General features: G+C 45.9%; 1 protein-coding gene across 1 annotated transcript; it reads right to left on the bottom strand.

The window, feature by feature from the left end:
* Window positions 1-25: 25 nt before the first annotated feature.
* On the bottom strand, window positions 26-13847 carry igf1 (insulin-like growth factor 1). Its single transcript, XM_053414760.1, is given in 6 exon segments — window positions 26-600; window positions 1451-1486; window positions 2311-2536; window positions 2538-2565; window positions 12100-12259; window positions 13524-13847. Coding segments are annotated over 6 exon segments (558 nt in total). The 5' UTR covers window positions 13572-13847; the 3' UTR covers window positions 26-540.
* Between the last annotated feature and the right edge of the window lie 1659 nt (window positions 13848-15506).

The following is a 15506-nucleotide window of genomic DNA, read 5'->3' as shown; positions in this document are numbered from 1 at the left end:
TGGTGCATGAAACAAACTCTGAACATAAGAGAATCAGATTTTTTATTATTTTTGGGGTAGCAACTGTTAAATATGGCCGGTGATAGAATATCCTGCCTCATCAGAGGAGTGAAAGAATCACCTCTCAGAGCAAACGGATTTACCTCCAAAGAGTTCAAGCGACAGGATGGACCACTCATTGTCAGACACGGCCTAACGCCCAGGACCTTTCCTGGAGCCAGGGGCAGCGAAGCTCACACATGGAGGTGTAATAAGCTCTTGTTCGTGTCTCAGCAGCTAAACTAGTCTGTTACATTGCATTAACAAAGAATTCCTCCCGATATGGAATGGTGCAGTGTATAAAATAATCACAAGATCCCTCATCAAACCCCTTCGACAACCCCTCAGCACTCAGGTTTAAATCATTGTGAAGAGCTTTTCGAACCATCGCTAGCATCCTCTTTGTTTTGTTTTACAGTGAACCATTCCACAGGGGCACCGGGTAAGGCCACTCCCTTCTCTCTCCCCAAGTCACTGGGCATGTGTCCATTCGCTCCGGCCCTACATTCTGTAATTTCGGCCGCCCGTGTTCCCTCGACTTGAGTTTTTCTGATGCACTTCCTGCAAAGAGAGAAACAAAAAAACGAAAAACACACACTTGGTGAATTCTTTGAGTCGGAAATTTGCACAAAAACCACAACACAACAAAAGCTTGGCGCTATAGAGTCAATCTAGACTTGCCACACTATTTGGCTTTTCAATTTGGTCAATGTCCCATCCACTAACAAGGGGGAGGCGGGAGAAAAACCTGTATGTCGTCTACGTTCAGGAGCTGTTAGCGACAGTATATAAATATATAACTTTATATTTTCTGACCCAAAACGTGATAAGAGCTTGTAGTTTGACTTTGCAGGAAAAATAAGATTGGTACAGGAACACCAGGTTTCACTGTGCACGACAATCCACAAATCAATGAGTAGATGAATGATCTGGAGGCCACTGCACATGTTGATACACCAAACATGATATGCACGCTTCATCTCCAGGCCCTGCATGCGTCAGTGTGTTATGGTGAGACGCCAGAACTTCAGCACGTAATGTACAGTGCTGCCTGGGGAGCTGCAGTGCCACGGGGTCTACCACAAAACCACTTAGTTCCTTCTCCGGCTAATGGTTTCTTTTTTGAGAGAAGGAGGGGAAAAAGCACACGGTCAAATCTTAAAAGGATCACACTCCCGCAGGTTGGCAACTCCGGGGATGAAACAGACTCGGTCTTCAGAGATCACGGCTTCTTTATTTGTCCAAGGGATTAAGATTTCAAAGCTAAGATTGTTTGAACCAGCGTCTCTCGTTTCAAAATAAAGCTTGTTCTGCTTGAGAACGTCAACGTGGAGATTGTGTGGTCTAAATTATATAATGATAAAGTCAGAGCAATAATCATGAGATGAAAAGAATCCCTTTGAAAGCCTACCTTGAAGGATGAGTGACTATGTCCCGGTGAAGGTCTCTGTGGGAGGAAGAACGAAGCCACTTGAGTAGGATTCATTTCTCTTGCTATGCACTAAACTGTGAGTAAACGTGAACCCAATGAACCTTTACAGTCACAGTTGACCATTTGAAAAAATGCTGTAAAATGATAGGAGAGGTTTGATACCATTCTCATGTCTGCACACTGAATATTTAATGCAGCCATCAGCTGGATCAGAGGAAACAGGCTCGCCTTGTTCTTTCACAATGTTCCCAGTCGAGAAATAGTCTCAACAACCTCGGAGACAGGTTTTTCATTATGTTTTTTTTTAATGATTAAAGATTTATTGTGTTAGTTGTTAAGCTTTATTTAGCCTAAATCATCATCTACCCAGTCTTTATGCCAGGGATGGGGAACCTCCACCTATGAGATATTGGATATTTTAATCTGACCAACCCATAGATACAAAAGAAATGCAATCCACGATATTACAAAAAAATGCCATAAAAAATGCCATAAATGAAATAATATTCCTCCTGCTTGGGAGCTAATGTTTTGGCTAAAAAGCAGCTGGAAGTAGCATCTATCATCACGACCATCTGACATCAGACGTCTTGCCAAAGAGATTCAATTAGATTATACAACCTTTGTTTAATAATTTACTATGGCCCGGCCTGCAATTCTTTTTTTGCCTGCTGGTTGTGATTTCACACTAAATGAACAGAGATGTGAGTGTTTCAATCCTCTGATTTCCCAAAGTGTCAAACTGTGTTCACACAAAATTTCAATCCTATTCTTTTACCCCCACATTTACTGACAGGTCAACTTTTGTATAGAGTGCATCTGTTGGGCGTTGAGCTCACCTTCTTGTTTTTTGTCTTGTCTGGCTGCTGTGCCGTCCTACGCTCTGTGCCCTTGTCCACCTTGTGCCCTGCGGTACTGACCTTAGGCGCTCTCGGCAGGTCTGTGTGGCGCTGCGCCCGCACAGAGCGAGCTGCCTTGCTAGTCTTGGCAGGTGCACAGTACATCTCCAGGCGCCGCAGCTCACAGCTTTGGAAGCAGCACTCGTCCACGATGCCGCGTGACCGCCTGTGCATTGGGGCCATAACCTGGTTTACCTGAGGAGCACAACAAGAGGAGGGAGAACAGTGAGGAGACGTTGACGACGTCTATTCACTGACCAGCAGCTAAACTGCCAGATTGTGTAAAGAAAACGTTTTAAACCAGGACATGGGTTTGATTCCCATAATAAGAAAACAGCCTTAACGACATTGATTTCTTCCGTGTAGCAGCTGCTTCCCCTGTAAAACAAAAAAGTTGGTCACATTCATCCGGTGACGCCAAACCCCAAAACCCACTGGGCCCAATCAACCTGCAGAAGCAGCTAGGCAGCCCCGGAGGCCACACCCCTGCTGGCCGTGCCCTACTGTTCATTCACATTACCATTTGGCAGAAGCCTGAGCTCCATGAGGGCTCAGTCATGATGGAGATTGACCTTTTATGCCAAAGAAGGAAGAGGAAGTCTTGGTATTGCAGGGAAGCATTGGAAACATCTACTCGTTGTAGAGTAATTTAAAAAGGCACGAGTCTATTTAAAAGGTGTGACACTCGCATCAAGTTACCATAATGACAAGGCTTCCTGTGTCAACTCCCTGACCCCCCCCCCCCCCCCCCCCCCCCCCCCCCCCCCCCCCCCCCGAAACTACCGGCTCTTTTGGTGGCCTTTAGAAAAACTCACCTTGAGCGTTAGAGCCCTGATGGGCTTTTCCCTGTTACCAAATGAAATAATAATAATTTAATATGGCATTTACAAGGAGGAAATGCCTTTCCCTCTCAGAGTTAATAGCTCTTGGCTCAGGAGCCTGCCAGTGCTGACAAAGTGCATTAACTTCTGCTCTCTGTCTGCCTTGTCCTGACAATGTTGCTTTGGACAGAGCAGCAGCTTTCATTCAGTAATAGAAGCATCCTTCTTCTGCCCCCGGACCCGCTGACACAAAGCAGGGGGGATGAGGCTGAGGCAGGTGTGAATGGGGGGGGGGGGGGGGGGGGGGGGGGGGGGGGTTTGCAGAGATGCTGTCATGATGCACATCAGTTGGGTTGATGCTAAAAATACGCTGCACACCTGCATTATTTAGGGAACAGAGGAACTGGATTCACCCAGATCCTGGACTCGAAAATAGACGTGTTGAAAGACGGACCTAAACCTTAATATAGCTGTTGACATCACTATTTTCTATTTAATTCAGATGACTGACAGTCACGCCTTTTATGGTCAGGTATTCCACTGTGTTTTCCATTGTAGTTCCTGCTGTTTCTCCCCTGTAGCGTGTATCAGTATAACCAGCCCTGGCAGTTGTATTAACACCTGATGTCAAGACATTTGGAGAAGTATGACAGTAAGCCCTGGCTGGAGATTATATAATGGACGCTGAAAGCCAAAAGAGGGGCCGTGCCTCATTGCCTGGCCCTGTGCTCCAATCCCTCCCAACAAAGCCTCACAAATTAACGTCCGCTATTCTTCTGAAAATAGCCCGCAACCCCGCTGAACAAACAGCTGGAAGGAAGAGGAAAAATCAGCTGGCACCGGTTGTTAAATGTAGGATAATCAGCTCGGGCAGGTCGGAGAAAAACACGCATATAATAATCAGGGTCTGAAAGCTTTGCGAGGTTTTAAATGCTCCGGTTGCATGGATGACCGCGTTAATCCCTCGTAAACAAAGAGTTGTTTGCTCCGACTGTCGTTAAACAAATAAGGGTAAACAACGTTTCCTGCCAGTGCCCAGCGCCTCGCGGCCCTTCTGCCGCTGGAGCTGGACGCCACGCGGGGATCGAGCACGATGGCGATGACGCAGGGTTTCGGATCGGATTAGAAAGCGTGTGTCAGCATTTCAGCGATCGTTGCGTGGCAGAGGTGCAGCTGTGGCTTATCATGTTCATACCAAGGATGTGTTACAGGCTGGGGAATGTGCAGAAATACACAGTTCATGCACGATTACAGTCGTTTGACATCAGATGTTGATTAATGATCATCAAATACTCAACACTTGTTGGATTAAAGGGTTATTTAGAAAGGTTTGTGGCTTCAAGAGGAAGCTAATGTGTCATATTATCCATTTAAACCCTCTCATAGTGTCTATTGTATTATCAGGGTTGGTCTTAAATATGTTTAAGTAGGTCTTAATGATGGTAACGTTCATTTAATGCTTGTCTGCCCTCAAGAGAAATGCTCTGGCTACATGGAGAGTTTGGTAATGTCTCCATGTGTTGTAGTTCCTTCCAAATGATACAGATATTAGTGCTGCAGTAAAACTACAGACGAGACCAGTGTGAAATTGATATTCCTTGACATTGGTCTTTAATTTAATTCGTTATGGTCTCAAAATATCTTCAAACAATCCAACCAATCCAACCAATCCAACAACCCCCCCCCCCCCCCCCCCCCCAAAGAACCATTTTGGTATGTTGCCGGAGGAATTACAATGAATCCATTAATCACCAGCCAGTCTGTGTTTTCCACCCGCTGGCCTCAAGGGGCAGTAATGAGCCCATCATGGTTTTACAGGCTTTACTTTGAGTGACATTCCGTAAAAGTTTTCAAACAGTTACTCAGAGGATAAGGACTGAGATTTGTCTGGTTAACCGCCCCATCTCCATTAACGAGTAGCTCAGTCTTTTAGGGAGGGGGACGGGGGGGACGGGGGGGCTGGAGTTTTCACACCGTGCTGCCGTCGGCGTGAACTCAGCCCGATGCTACAGAAGTGGTTTTGGTTTTCGTGGACATTTTGATACGTTCTGGCGTGTTCTCGGTTTTTCCCTAACTCTCGCTGGCCTTTGAAATAAATTGTGTCTGCTGTGAATCCAGCTGATGTCGTCCCTGAGTGAGCAGGCTGCAAACTGATCAGAACCAAGGGCTTTGATACTATAAAAAGTATTTGGCACGTTCTGCACACAATTATCAAGCTCATTCCTCTTGTCGTGGTTTTGAGTTTCGGTCGGATTCCCTCCGTTCGGGCGGAGTTGTTTTCTGCGCGGTCATTTCAGACGCTGCCCCCTGTCACCTGCTTCTCTGGACCGAGGAATCCACTGACCTGCTCTTCCTCCCACTCACCTGCTCACCTACTGCCAACTCCCTCATTAGCCTCCCAGTATACTCGTCCATTCCCACTTGCTCTCTGCCAAATTGTCTTGGTTCCAAATGCCTTACCTTTCCAGCGCTCCGTTCTTTGCCTGCCTCCTTCGATCGTGTTTGGGACCTGGCCTGCGTTTTCTTTTTCTGGATCTTGCCTCAGCTCGACCCTTTGCACTTCGCTTGCCTGAGACGCTTCCATTTTAAATCTGCCTGATGACAGCATAACCAGGCTGCCGCGAACCCAGTCGACTTGTTCTCAGAGGGTGAGGAGATGCTGGCTCAGATGCTCTTCATCACTAAGAGCATGTCGCCCTCTGAGACTCAAATATCTTCCCCAGAACTCGACTCCGGTGAGTCTGGCGGCTACTGGCATTTTTTTATTCAGTGATCATTTGCCTGAGAACTCCAGGTCAAGTACACAGCTCAACCTGCAGCAGACGGAATGAGAGCTGGATGACAGCACCGTTAAATTAAAGATACTTGCAGCAGAAATTAAATTGAAGGGGGTCTTTAACCAAGCAGATGTTGGGGGTCTGAAAGCGGTATGCCCCTGAAAAGTGCTGGTGGGACTCCGTTTGCATCATCCTGGACCCAGATATCATGTCTGGGGTCATGTCTGGGGTCCATCCTGACCTCAGGAGGCCTCTCTAGAGAGGAGAAGGTTCTACCATCTCTCAATCTGCTTATTCACCCTTTCATTCCATTTAATATGTTTTCGACACATGTAGAAGAACGTCCTCCTCCTCACCTGTTCACCTGCTCCACGTCCCTCTCTAGCTCCCTAGTGTAAATATTGGTGCATTTCCACCTGCTCTTTGCCAGGTTGTCTTTGTGCCATGTGCCGTACAGCTTTCCAAAGCTTTGTTCTCTCTGCCGGACTTTTTTGATCTTGATCATGTTTTGGACCTTGCTTGAGTTCTTTTTTTGGAGTTCGCCTCAGCCGGACATTTTGTTCTTTGTTTGCCTGCATGCCTTATTTTTTTCAAAGTACAGGCTCTGAACTTTTACATTTGCCTCGCGAGTTGTGCTACTTGGTCCATTTTCTGAGAACCGTGACACCTCGAAGGAACGGCACTGGAGAGAGATGGCTGGATTCCCCCATTCCAGAGTGGTACAGAAAGCTCCTGAGTTTTACAGCCTGGTCATGGTCAATAAAAAACCAGTGGATTCTTGGAGCCGGTGCACTGCTCTTCCTGCGAAGTGTCAGGCAAGTTTACAGCCAGGCAGGGACTACAAGAGCTGCTCAAGCACTGGAAACTACCTCTTTATCACTGGTACCACAAAGAGTTTATGGCATGAGTGAAGTGTTCCCTCACGTTACTGCGCTGTGACACTAACATCTGATCCAAATGTATTCCACCCAGAATCGAAAGGGTTGTTCACAGCATTATCAATATGAATCAAAGTCTATTGATTCAGGGAAACTTTCGTGTTAGAAATGTATGGCTCGTGTTCAGGTGGTGTAAAAGAATTGGGTGAAAGTTAATTGCGATAAATTCCTCATGTAAGGTTGTAAATAATGGTTTAGAATAAAATTGTGTTAGACAAGGTACATATTTATGCATTTGTATTGGCTGAAGGTCAGCATAAAAAATTAGAAACAATACGAATATACCTCTTATACCGTTATTAAACAAGGCTCGTGATTTTTGTCTTTTCCCACCGGGAATACCAATAAATAAGAAGCACCTGCAGATTAATAATGTGTGTATCAGTGCCAGTATTAACAACAGTATGCAGGACTGCTTGCATTCAATGTATCATATTATCAAGCGGGTAAGGGACAGTTGCTCCCAGTTACCATATGTATTTATATCTTAAAGAACAATCTAGAATTGAACTGTATTTTCAGCTACTGAATTGGAGGTTATAGTGTGAACAGGTGATCAACTGCTGGAATTCAAGACAATTTAAGAGGCAACCTAAGGTGATGACGAAAGAATAAAAAAAGTCCAAGGATATCAACTATACATGTCCCCGATATGTCCCCGTATGTCCCCGTTTGTCTCTGCAGCCGTCCGACATTATGTAATTGGATCAAACTGATGAGGAGTTTCAAAGGTGAAGGAGTGTTTGGTACCGGCGTGTCCTCAAATCCCTCAAGTCTCAACTTCACCCAATGTCCAGATCCAAATCCGGAGGATACCTGTCCGTCCTTTTCATGAGACGCCTCCTTTGTTCCGTCGAGCAACGAGTCACAGGAGGGTCGGACATTTTTCAGGTCGGGATCTCAATGGGAAAAGGACACCTTTCTTTTTTCGCCGTGATGGGGAAGACACAGGAGGTCTTTCTTCAGATCCCAGTGGCTTCCGCTGTGCGCTCAGGTCCAGTGTAAAGCTAGGGAGGAAGCGAGGGAGGGAGGGTGTCCTGATCATCCTGTAATCCACATAATCCCCTGCTGCTGAGGGACAAGGCCAGGCTATGTGTGTGTGTGTTGAGCGTGTGCATGTGTGAGTGCATGCATGTGACATGCTGTTTACACATTCTACCTCTCTCTCTCTCCAGCTCTAGAAAAAAAAAATCGACAGGGATGAACACTGAAGATCAAGTCTCATCAGTGGCAGCCAAACGATATTTTCCTCCCCTGTTGTTTTCCCCTCAAACAGGTAAAAGCCAAACACCTAAAAAACAATCATATTTGGTTTCCTCTGGTCGTTTGTGAGAACCCCAGGATTTAGGGTCTTGGCCCCGAACGAGGTCAATCCTTCTGCTTAAATCATCAGTTTGATTCTATATTTCATGCTCACTTTATGATAACTGAGAACATTTCACCATGAACTAAAAGTGACTTAGGACATGGAGGTACTTAGCAGTTACGCTTTAGCCAGAAGAACTCCCATAACAGATCTGATTCATGGAATGAACATCCCACAGAAATCACGGGGCTGCCTGCTGCAGGATTACAAAGAAAACTGAGGATTTCTAGGTCAGGCTAATAATTGGAAAAACTGACTTGGGTTGTGGATTTTTTTTTCTGTTTCTGAGACCGCAGTTTGTTTCATTACCTTCAGAAAAAAAGAATTTCCACCAACTGGTATTTAGCATTTCTGTCAGGGTAGGAAATCTGCAGCCTTCTGGTGCATGTGTGCTACTTTACTGGTGGCACGCGTGAGGTGGATTGGCAAAAGCAGCCTTCACAGAAAAGCCAATGTCGTTGCAACCCCGTCTCTGGACACATTATCAATTAGAGGGTTGCCAAGTTCAACATGACCAGGCTGGAGGGGAAGAGTTCAGGGAGAGGAGCACGCCTCCTTTGGCCAAGCCGCTACACTGCTGTGTCCTGCAGACGTCACAGACCCAAATGGAGTCTCCAGACATTTTTATGCAAACAGCCACTGGTGCATGTGGCGAGCGACGCGGAGGAGAGAAATAAAAGAAAGGGGATTTCGGTGAAAAAATATGAGCGAGCAAGCAAGAAGAGAACCTGAGGGAAGACGGGGAACGGGATATTTTCCAAGGTACAGCACCCTGCTGCTCGGAGCTCGTCGGCGTCTCAGAAAAACGATGGAGTGCTCGTGAAATACAGGGAAATGTGGCATTGATACATGGACGCGGTGCAGCTCAGTGACTGCTCAGTGTAGGGTGATGCAGGAAAGACAAACACATTCCCGCTACCACAGAAGGGTCTGTTTCTGTTTAAGAAGTGTATCTTGCATCAGGACCCGCGAGTTGCCGTTGGCCTCCGCTCAACCCTTTCTCACCAGAGGATCGTGGACGGTGGTGCTGCACTCCTCTAGCCTGGGAGAGGCTCCATAAAGCTGTAGTCAAAGTCTCCCAGTCGCCAACACCGCTTCACATTCTCACATCGTTTCAGTCTCTGGACACCCTCGTGCGTTGTCAGAGCCGTAAACATTTCATCCACTTTTAGCTGCAACGTGCCGACACTTCTCTGGACCAGTTCACAACCCTTCAAACTGGGATACTAAACACCGACCGAGGATCTACTGTGTTGATATCACAGTTTAAAGTCCAGTTGGTCTTGAGGATTTCACCGTTAACATGTGTTGCTCACTGAAGTGATACTCAGAAGCTAAATAATGGCTGAACAAACTGAGTTTCCATGAAAAAAAGATCAGCATCCACTAAAACCTAATACTTGATCATGTCGACCCATAATCTTCCACACTCAGCCTAAATGAAGAGAACATGGCCATTTGTACACGAGAAGTGCTGCGGCAGAAGACTCCAAAGACCGGGGGGAAAAAAGAGTCTTAACTGGCAGAAAACTGGCAGTTGAGCCGGCTGTCATGACCACTTCACAGCGTGTGGCGCTGCCAGCAGCATCTGGACGAACAAGACTCGCAGCTTTGCAGCAGCTTGGTGGCTCTCCAGCAGCTCTCTGGCACGACGCTGCACAAAGGGCCCGATGCAGAGAATGATGTTGACTCGTCCTGGAAAAGCTGCATGCAGGGGTGGAGGAATTTGGCAGCGGGGCAGCGGGAGGAGCAGCAGCAAGGTGCATGGTTACCCTGATGCCAGACGCAACGCTGATACTGGATGATTCTGCAAAAACTAAATCCTATGACACTCAGAGAGCCTTTTTTAACCTGCCTCTAGAACCCGTGTGCTCAACGTCATGCAACTGCAACACGTCGGTCAGATTGAATACAAGTGTGCAGCCACATTCACCAAAGCCTCTTTCTTCAGTGGTATTAACAGTTGACATGAACTGTGAGCTGCACAATCAGCCACAGCTGTAGTTCTGACAATGAGCTGCGCCAAGGACAAGATGCAAACATGCAGGATTACATATTAGACAATTCTCCACCACATGTACAACAAATCTCCTTTGCTGACAAGGCAAAAACATGGTGTGATACAGAGGAGGGGAAGGTAGATCCAACTGTCTGTTGTCTGATCTCGTCCCTTAAGCACAGTCCTTCACCATCTTTAGCCATGAAAATGCACAGATATTGAAACACTGTGATAAGAGATCGCCCACGTCAAGGTTCTTATCTCGCAAGAACAGCAAAGATTCATCAGAGCATGAGTGGTCTATGCAAAACGACCCTTTAGGTTCTTGTAGAATAGGTCTGGGAAGTGCTAATCTATAGAAATCGCTCAGAAACCTTTGCAGGAACAAAGTTGTTGCACGACAATTTGGTGAGTAAACAAAGAAAACAAATAACCGGTCTATTGTCCAGGTCGTAGCCATGTTGGCAGGGACGATCCACAGTGGGTTGGTTGATCCACTACTTTGCTTCAGGCTGAAATATCTCAACATCTGTTTGGGTGGATTGCAGGTTCACACGTTCATGTTCCCCAGTGGATGAATCTTAACATCTTTGCTGACTGGATCCCTGGACTTCTCCTGCACTTGGACCCAGAGGACAAATATTAGTCTAAACTCCATGAAATCAAGCTGGGATTGTATGCAGCCTGTATTTCAAAACACTTCTATGTCCAGGGTTAGGATCAAACAAATGAAATTCCCATCTGCCTCAGCTGTTCAGTGCTGAGTAGCAAGTGTTAGCACTAAAATGCTAAAGACTGAGCCTTTGATTCAAAGACCGGACGTCTCCGGCCTCCTAATCTTCCATCAATCAGCAAGTTCTTCAGAGTCTGTAGCTACAAACCATTTCAGTTTGGGGTTAAGGTCACGGCAATCGATTCAGAGAGAAACTGAAAGCACTATAGATGCAGCTGATCTCCCACAGAAATATTATATCTGTTTCAAACTGGCAGCTGACAAACTCAGCCACATGTGGAAAATCTTTCACAGCTCTGGGACCGGACCAAACCATTAATAACGGATTGTTATGTTTAAACTGCACGGGGTTCGAAAGGATGATCAATTCTCAGAAAAGTTAAAACAAAAGACTTTCGGTGGAGCGCTGTCAGGACATTTGGTGCAAATTGGCTTAACTGATTAATGTCAGCAGAGGAAATGGGAATAATGAGGTTGTAAACTTCAGCTTTGCAGAGTTTGGGCCAGATCGGCTGCTAATGTCCAGTCACGCTGCTCATCTCTGATGGAAAGATCAGGAAACATGTCCCAAGAGAAACTCTGGCTGCCGGTGGAACACTGCACCTAAACCTCGGTAGCTCCATATATCCTGTGCTGCTCTGGGCTGGGTCTTACCCTTAATGGAAAAGATTTAAATCCTGGATTCATGGTGGAGGGTTTTCTTTGGGTAGCTTTCACCTTCTCGGGTGGAAAAAAAAGAGAAACTTCACAGCAATACCTCCTCCTCTTTTCTGAGAGATAAAGTCAGCCAAATTCCACGTGAAGCCCACTGACAAAACTGGGATTTGCCACCAAGCACTTCATCATTATTCTGCGTTGCGTTTGTGTTCCATGGGCATTCGGAGCATTTGAGCATTTAAAACAAATGCTGTGAATGTAAAGAGGAGATGTGAGAGCGGAGGAGGAATGAATGGAGGGAGAAAGAGAACATTGATGCAGGGAAAGTCAAGGCGAGATGTCAAACCGGCTGCTCTTTTATTTATGAGCTCGCTGGAGGTGGAGAGCTCTGGGACGGATACAGCCAACCTTTATGAATAAATAAAAAGGTGCACTTACTGAAATAAAAGCCTCTCTCTCCACACACAAACTGCAGCGTGTCGACCAGCTCCGCCCCGCACAGGGTCTCTGGTCCCGCCCCTGTTGCCGTCGGAGTCAGGGTGAGGACACACAGCAGTAGTGAGAGGGTGTGGCTACAGGAGATACAGCACATCGCACTCTGCGCACAGGGAGAGAGAGAGAGGGAGGGAGACAGAGAGAGAGAGAGAGAGAGAGGGAGAGCTTTAACATTCCCACTGCTGAAAGGCAGAGCATCATCAAATCACACATTCAAGCAAAGAAAGTCACTTTTAGAGTCTGTGCCTGTGCCAGTTGTGGGCTCTGTGCCATGCGTAATAGCACCGGAGTGCCACCTCAGGTTGAAATCTAAGGGGCTTAAAGCTTTTTTCTGTATCATCCAGCACATTTCCCTCTGTAAGAAGGAATAACAGCTTCTGGAGGAAAGTGTATTAAATCCAAACTTCCACTACATGCCCCCGTGGAGGAGCCAAACAGGAGGCTGAGCAGCTCTGATGCTCCGGAGCGCCTGTGCGCAACGGAGCACAGCGCGTAAAATCTGGAAACCACACTTCTCTGCTTCTCATCCCCCTCTTCCGCCCCCCATATATATGACCTGATAATTTAACAACCCTCCATTCTGATCACTGACATTTAGAGACCTCATCAATATTGATCAGTCTGTGTTCAGGATGCCGCGTTTCACCTGTGCCAAACGGTGCAAAGGTCTGCGCATTGTTACGCACCAAACTCAACAGCTTCAAAATTGAAAAAGCAGAGTAAAAAAGAAAAGCGCCAGGGATCTTTCCGATCCAAAGTGTGAGATGGAAAACGTCTCTCCCGCCAAACCCAGCGGAGGAAGCGGAGTGAGCCAAATATACATAATAAAAAGAATAAACACAAGACATTATCCATCTACATGACGACTCCAAGTGCCCGTAAGTTTTTGGTGTTAAGCTCCCCTCTCTCCTCACCCCGCAGCATCAGGTTAAACATTTAGCACTTAATAATAATAACGCAGACTCAGCAGTAATTACTTTGAAAGTTGCAGAGCCGCCGGCATTAAAGCTTTCTGGTGAAAAAAGGAGCGCATGCAGGGCGCACGGAGGATGGAAAACCCATTCATCCACCGAGCGCTGAAAGTCATGCACAAGAAAAGTCAATTAAATCAAAAGAATAGAGGGGGGCGATCTCTTAATATCACCAAAAACATGCACATGCACAACAACTGCAGATAAACGCGTAAAAATCTGCACAAATCCAACATTTATCGCGCGTGTAAAACGGCTGTAAAATATAAATAAGCAATTTCAATATTCCCTGTTTTATTGCTGCCGGTTTCAAACTACGCGAGGATGCTGTGTGCAAAATAGTGCGCGAGAAGCAAGGTGACAATGTATAGTGTCAAAGGAAATCAGGTAAGTTACCTTGAAGACATCACATAAATGCCACTGAGAGGAGAGAGCGCTAGACATCCCCACGGGTCTCGGCAAGTCAAAGCCCGGCGAAAATGAACTTGTTTGAAGTCATTAAAAAACGGGGAGAAAGAGGATGAGATGCGGGCAATGTCACATCTCAATATTCCGACTTTGTTCCATTGCGCAGGCTCGTTTTGGAGAAGTGAGATTTAGCGAACAGGAGACGGATTTAGAGAGAAAATCCCTCACATTTATCTACATTACACAGACATTTTCAACAGGAAACAGCTGGGGCAGCATTTGCCTCCTACTCGTCCTAAGTTATTCATTAAGGATTTTGGGCACATATTCAAATAACGTCATTTCTCTCCTTTTCTTTTTTTTTTTTTTTTTTTCTCAGAACGGGATTGAATTTTGATCTCTCTCTCTCTCTCTCTCTCTCTCTCTCCCTCTCTCTCTCTCTCTTTCTGAGACTTGGTTAGTAGTTCAGATCGAGATAGAAAAGACACACACACATACGTATAAAAAAAACGCAATCGTCCTACCAGCAGCAGCAGCACCAGCAGCAGCAGCTACTGCTCATATATAAACACACACAACACACTATTTCATTTCATGCTGAGTGTTTCAGTTAAAATGAAGAACTGCAGGTTTGTGTTGCGACTGTTCTCCGTGCGTAATTTGGCACTGCGTAATTCAGCAGCCACACTACCCAACGTCTGGTGCGATCAGGGGTGGAATAAATCATTAGAACACACTTTTCCACTAAGTCAACATGAATAAAAAAGGTTATTGAACAAACCCTTTCACGTGCACTGGAGTGAATATGGAAAGTTTTTATTTTATTTTTTTTTATCTCAGGAGCCAGTGATAACCAGAAAGTCTTTTCTGAACATTGTGTGTGTGATTTCTTGCTGTAAATCTGTCACAGCTTTTCTCTTTTCCTCCCCTCGCGCTGATTTCCAGTCAATAACAAGCAGGTTTGTCTGCAGATGACATCTGATGCTTCTGTGAACTGAGTGACTGATGTGAAAAAAGACAGGAGTGGAAAAACACAAAACACATGGGGATTTACGGTGAAGAGGACATTACTTCATTTTTTTCCTCGTTTTTTGTTTTTTTTAAAGAAAAGTTGCATATTTCATATTCAGCCACCACCACCACCACCACTCTGGAGACAGAGCTGCAGAGCTGGATTCTTTCTGGTGCACGAACAAACACTAGATGGCACCCACTGGGAACCACCGCCCCCCCCCCCCCCCCCTTCAAAATAAAGACAATGATGGTGAAAGCAGCAATTACAGAGTGAAGCTTCACACGAGGCGATGGCTCAAAGAGAATTTGGAACCAGAATATGAACTCATAATGTCCATCTTTGCAAGTCACACTCTCAAAAAGTCACACTTATTCTTTGCAGGAGCTTTTAGAAACACATGCATATGCATCGTTTCACTAACTCTCAAAGTATTCCTCCTTCTTAAGGGACCCTCGCCATATTAAAGTGTTATTTGAGTGATATTAGACATGCAGAAGAAAATTCCTGCATCATATTTGGGAACAAGCCGAGTTATAGCTGTAATACCACATTTATAACAACAGCAGAAAAACCAGACAAGCGCTACATGGCCCAAACTGGGACCAAGCTCCCACCCAGTATAAAGAAAGTGATGTTACAGGGAAAAAAAGCTGCAGTGGCAGAGTGAAGCTTCACACGAGGCGGCGGCTTAGAGAGAGTTTTCAGCCGGCATGTGGGATATCTACACTGATCCAATCTCTAAACATGAGATCAGAGCTGTGACCCAATCATAAAACGGGACACCAGCGCGCTTTCCCAGCATGCTCGGGCCAGTGAGTGTGTAAGTGCATCCAAAGGGGACCGTGGCTAAAGTCACGCAACAGTTGTAGGGTTGTCGAGGGGTAAAGTGGGTCAAAACAGAAGCACGATCAAATATGTCCCCATGTGACACGGACGCCACTGAGTCACGCTCATGG

This window comes from Pleuronectes platessa, chromosome 22 (assembly GCF_947347685.1).
Source record: "Pleuronectes platessa chromosome 22, fPlePla1.1, whole genome shotgun sequence".
Taxonomy (NCBI): Eukaryota; Metazoa; Chordata; class Actinopteri; order Pleuronectiformes; family Pleuronectidae; genus Pleuronectes; species Pleuronectes platessa.
Note: the sequence above shows the minus strand (reverse complement) of the source record. Positions and strands in the feature narration are given on the sequence as shown.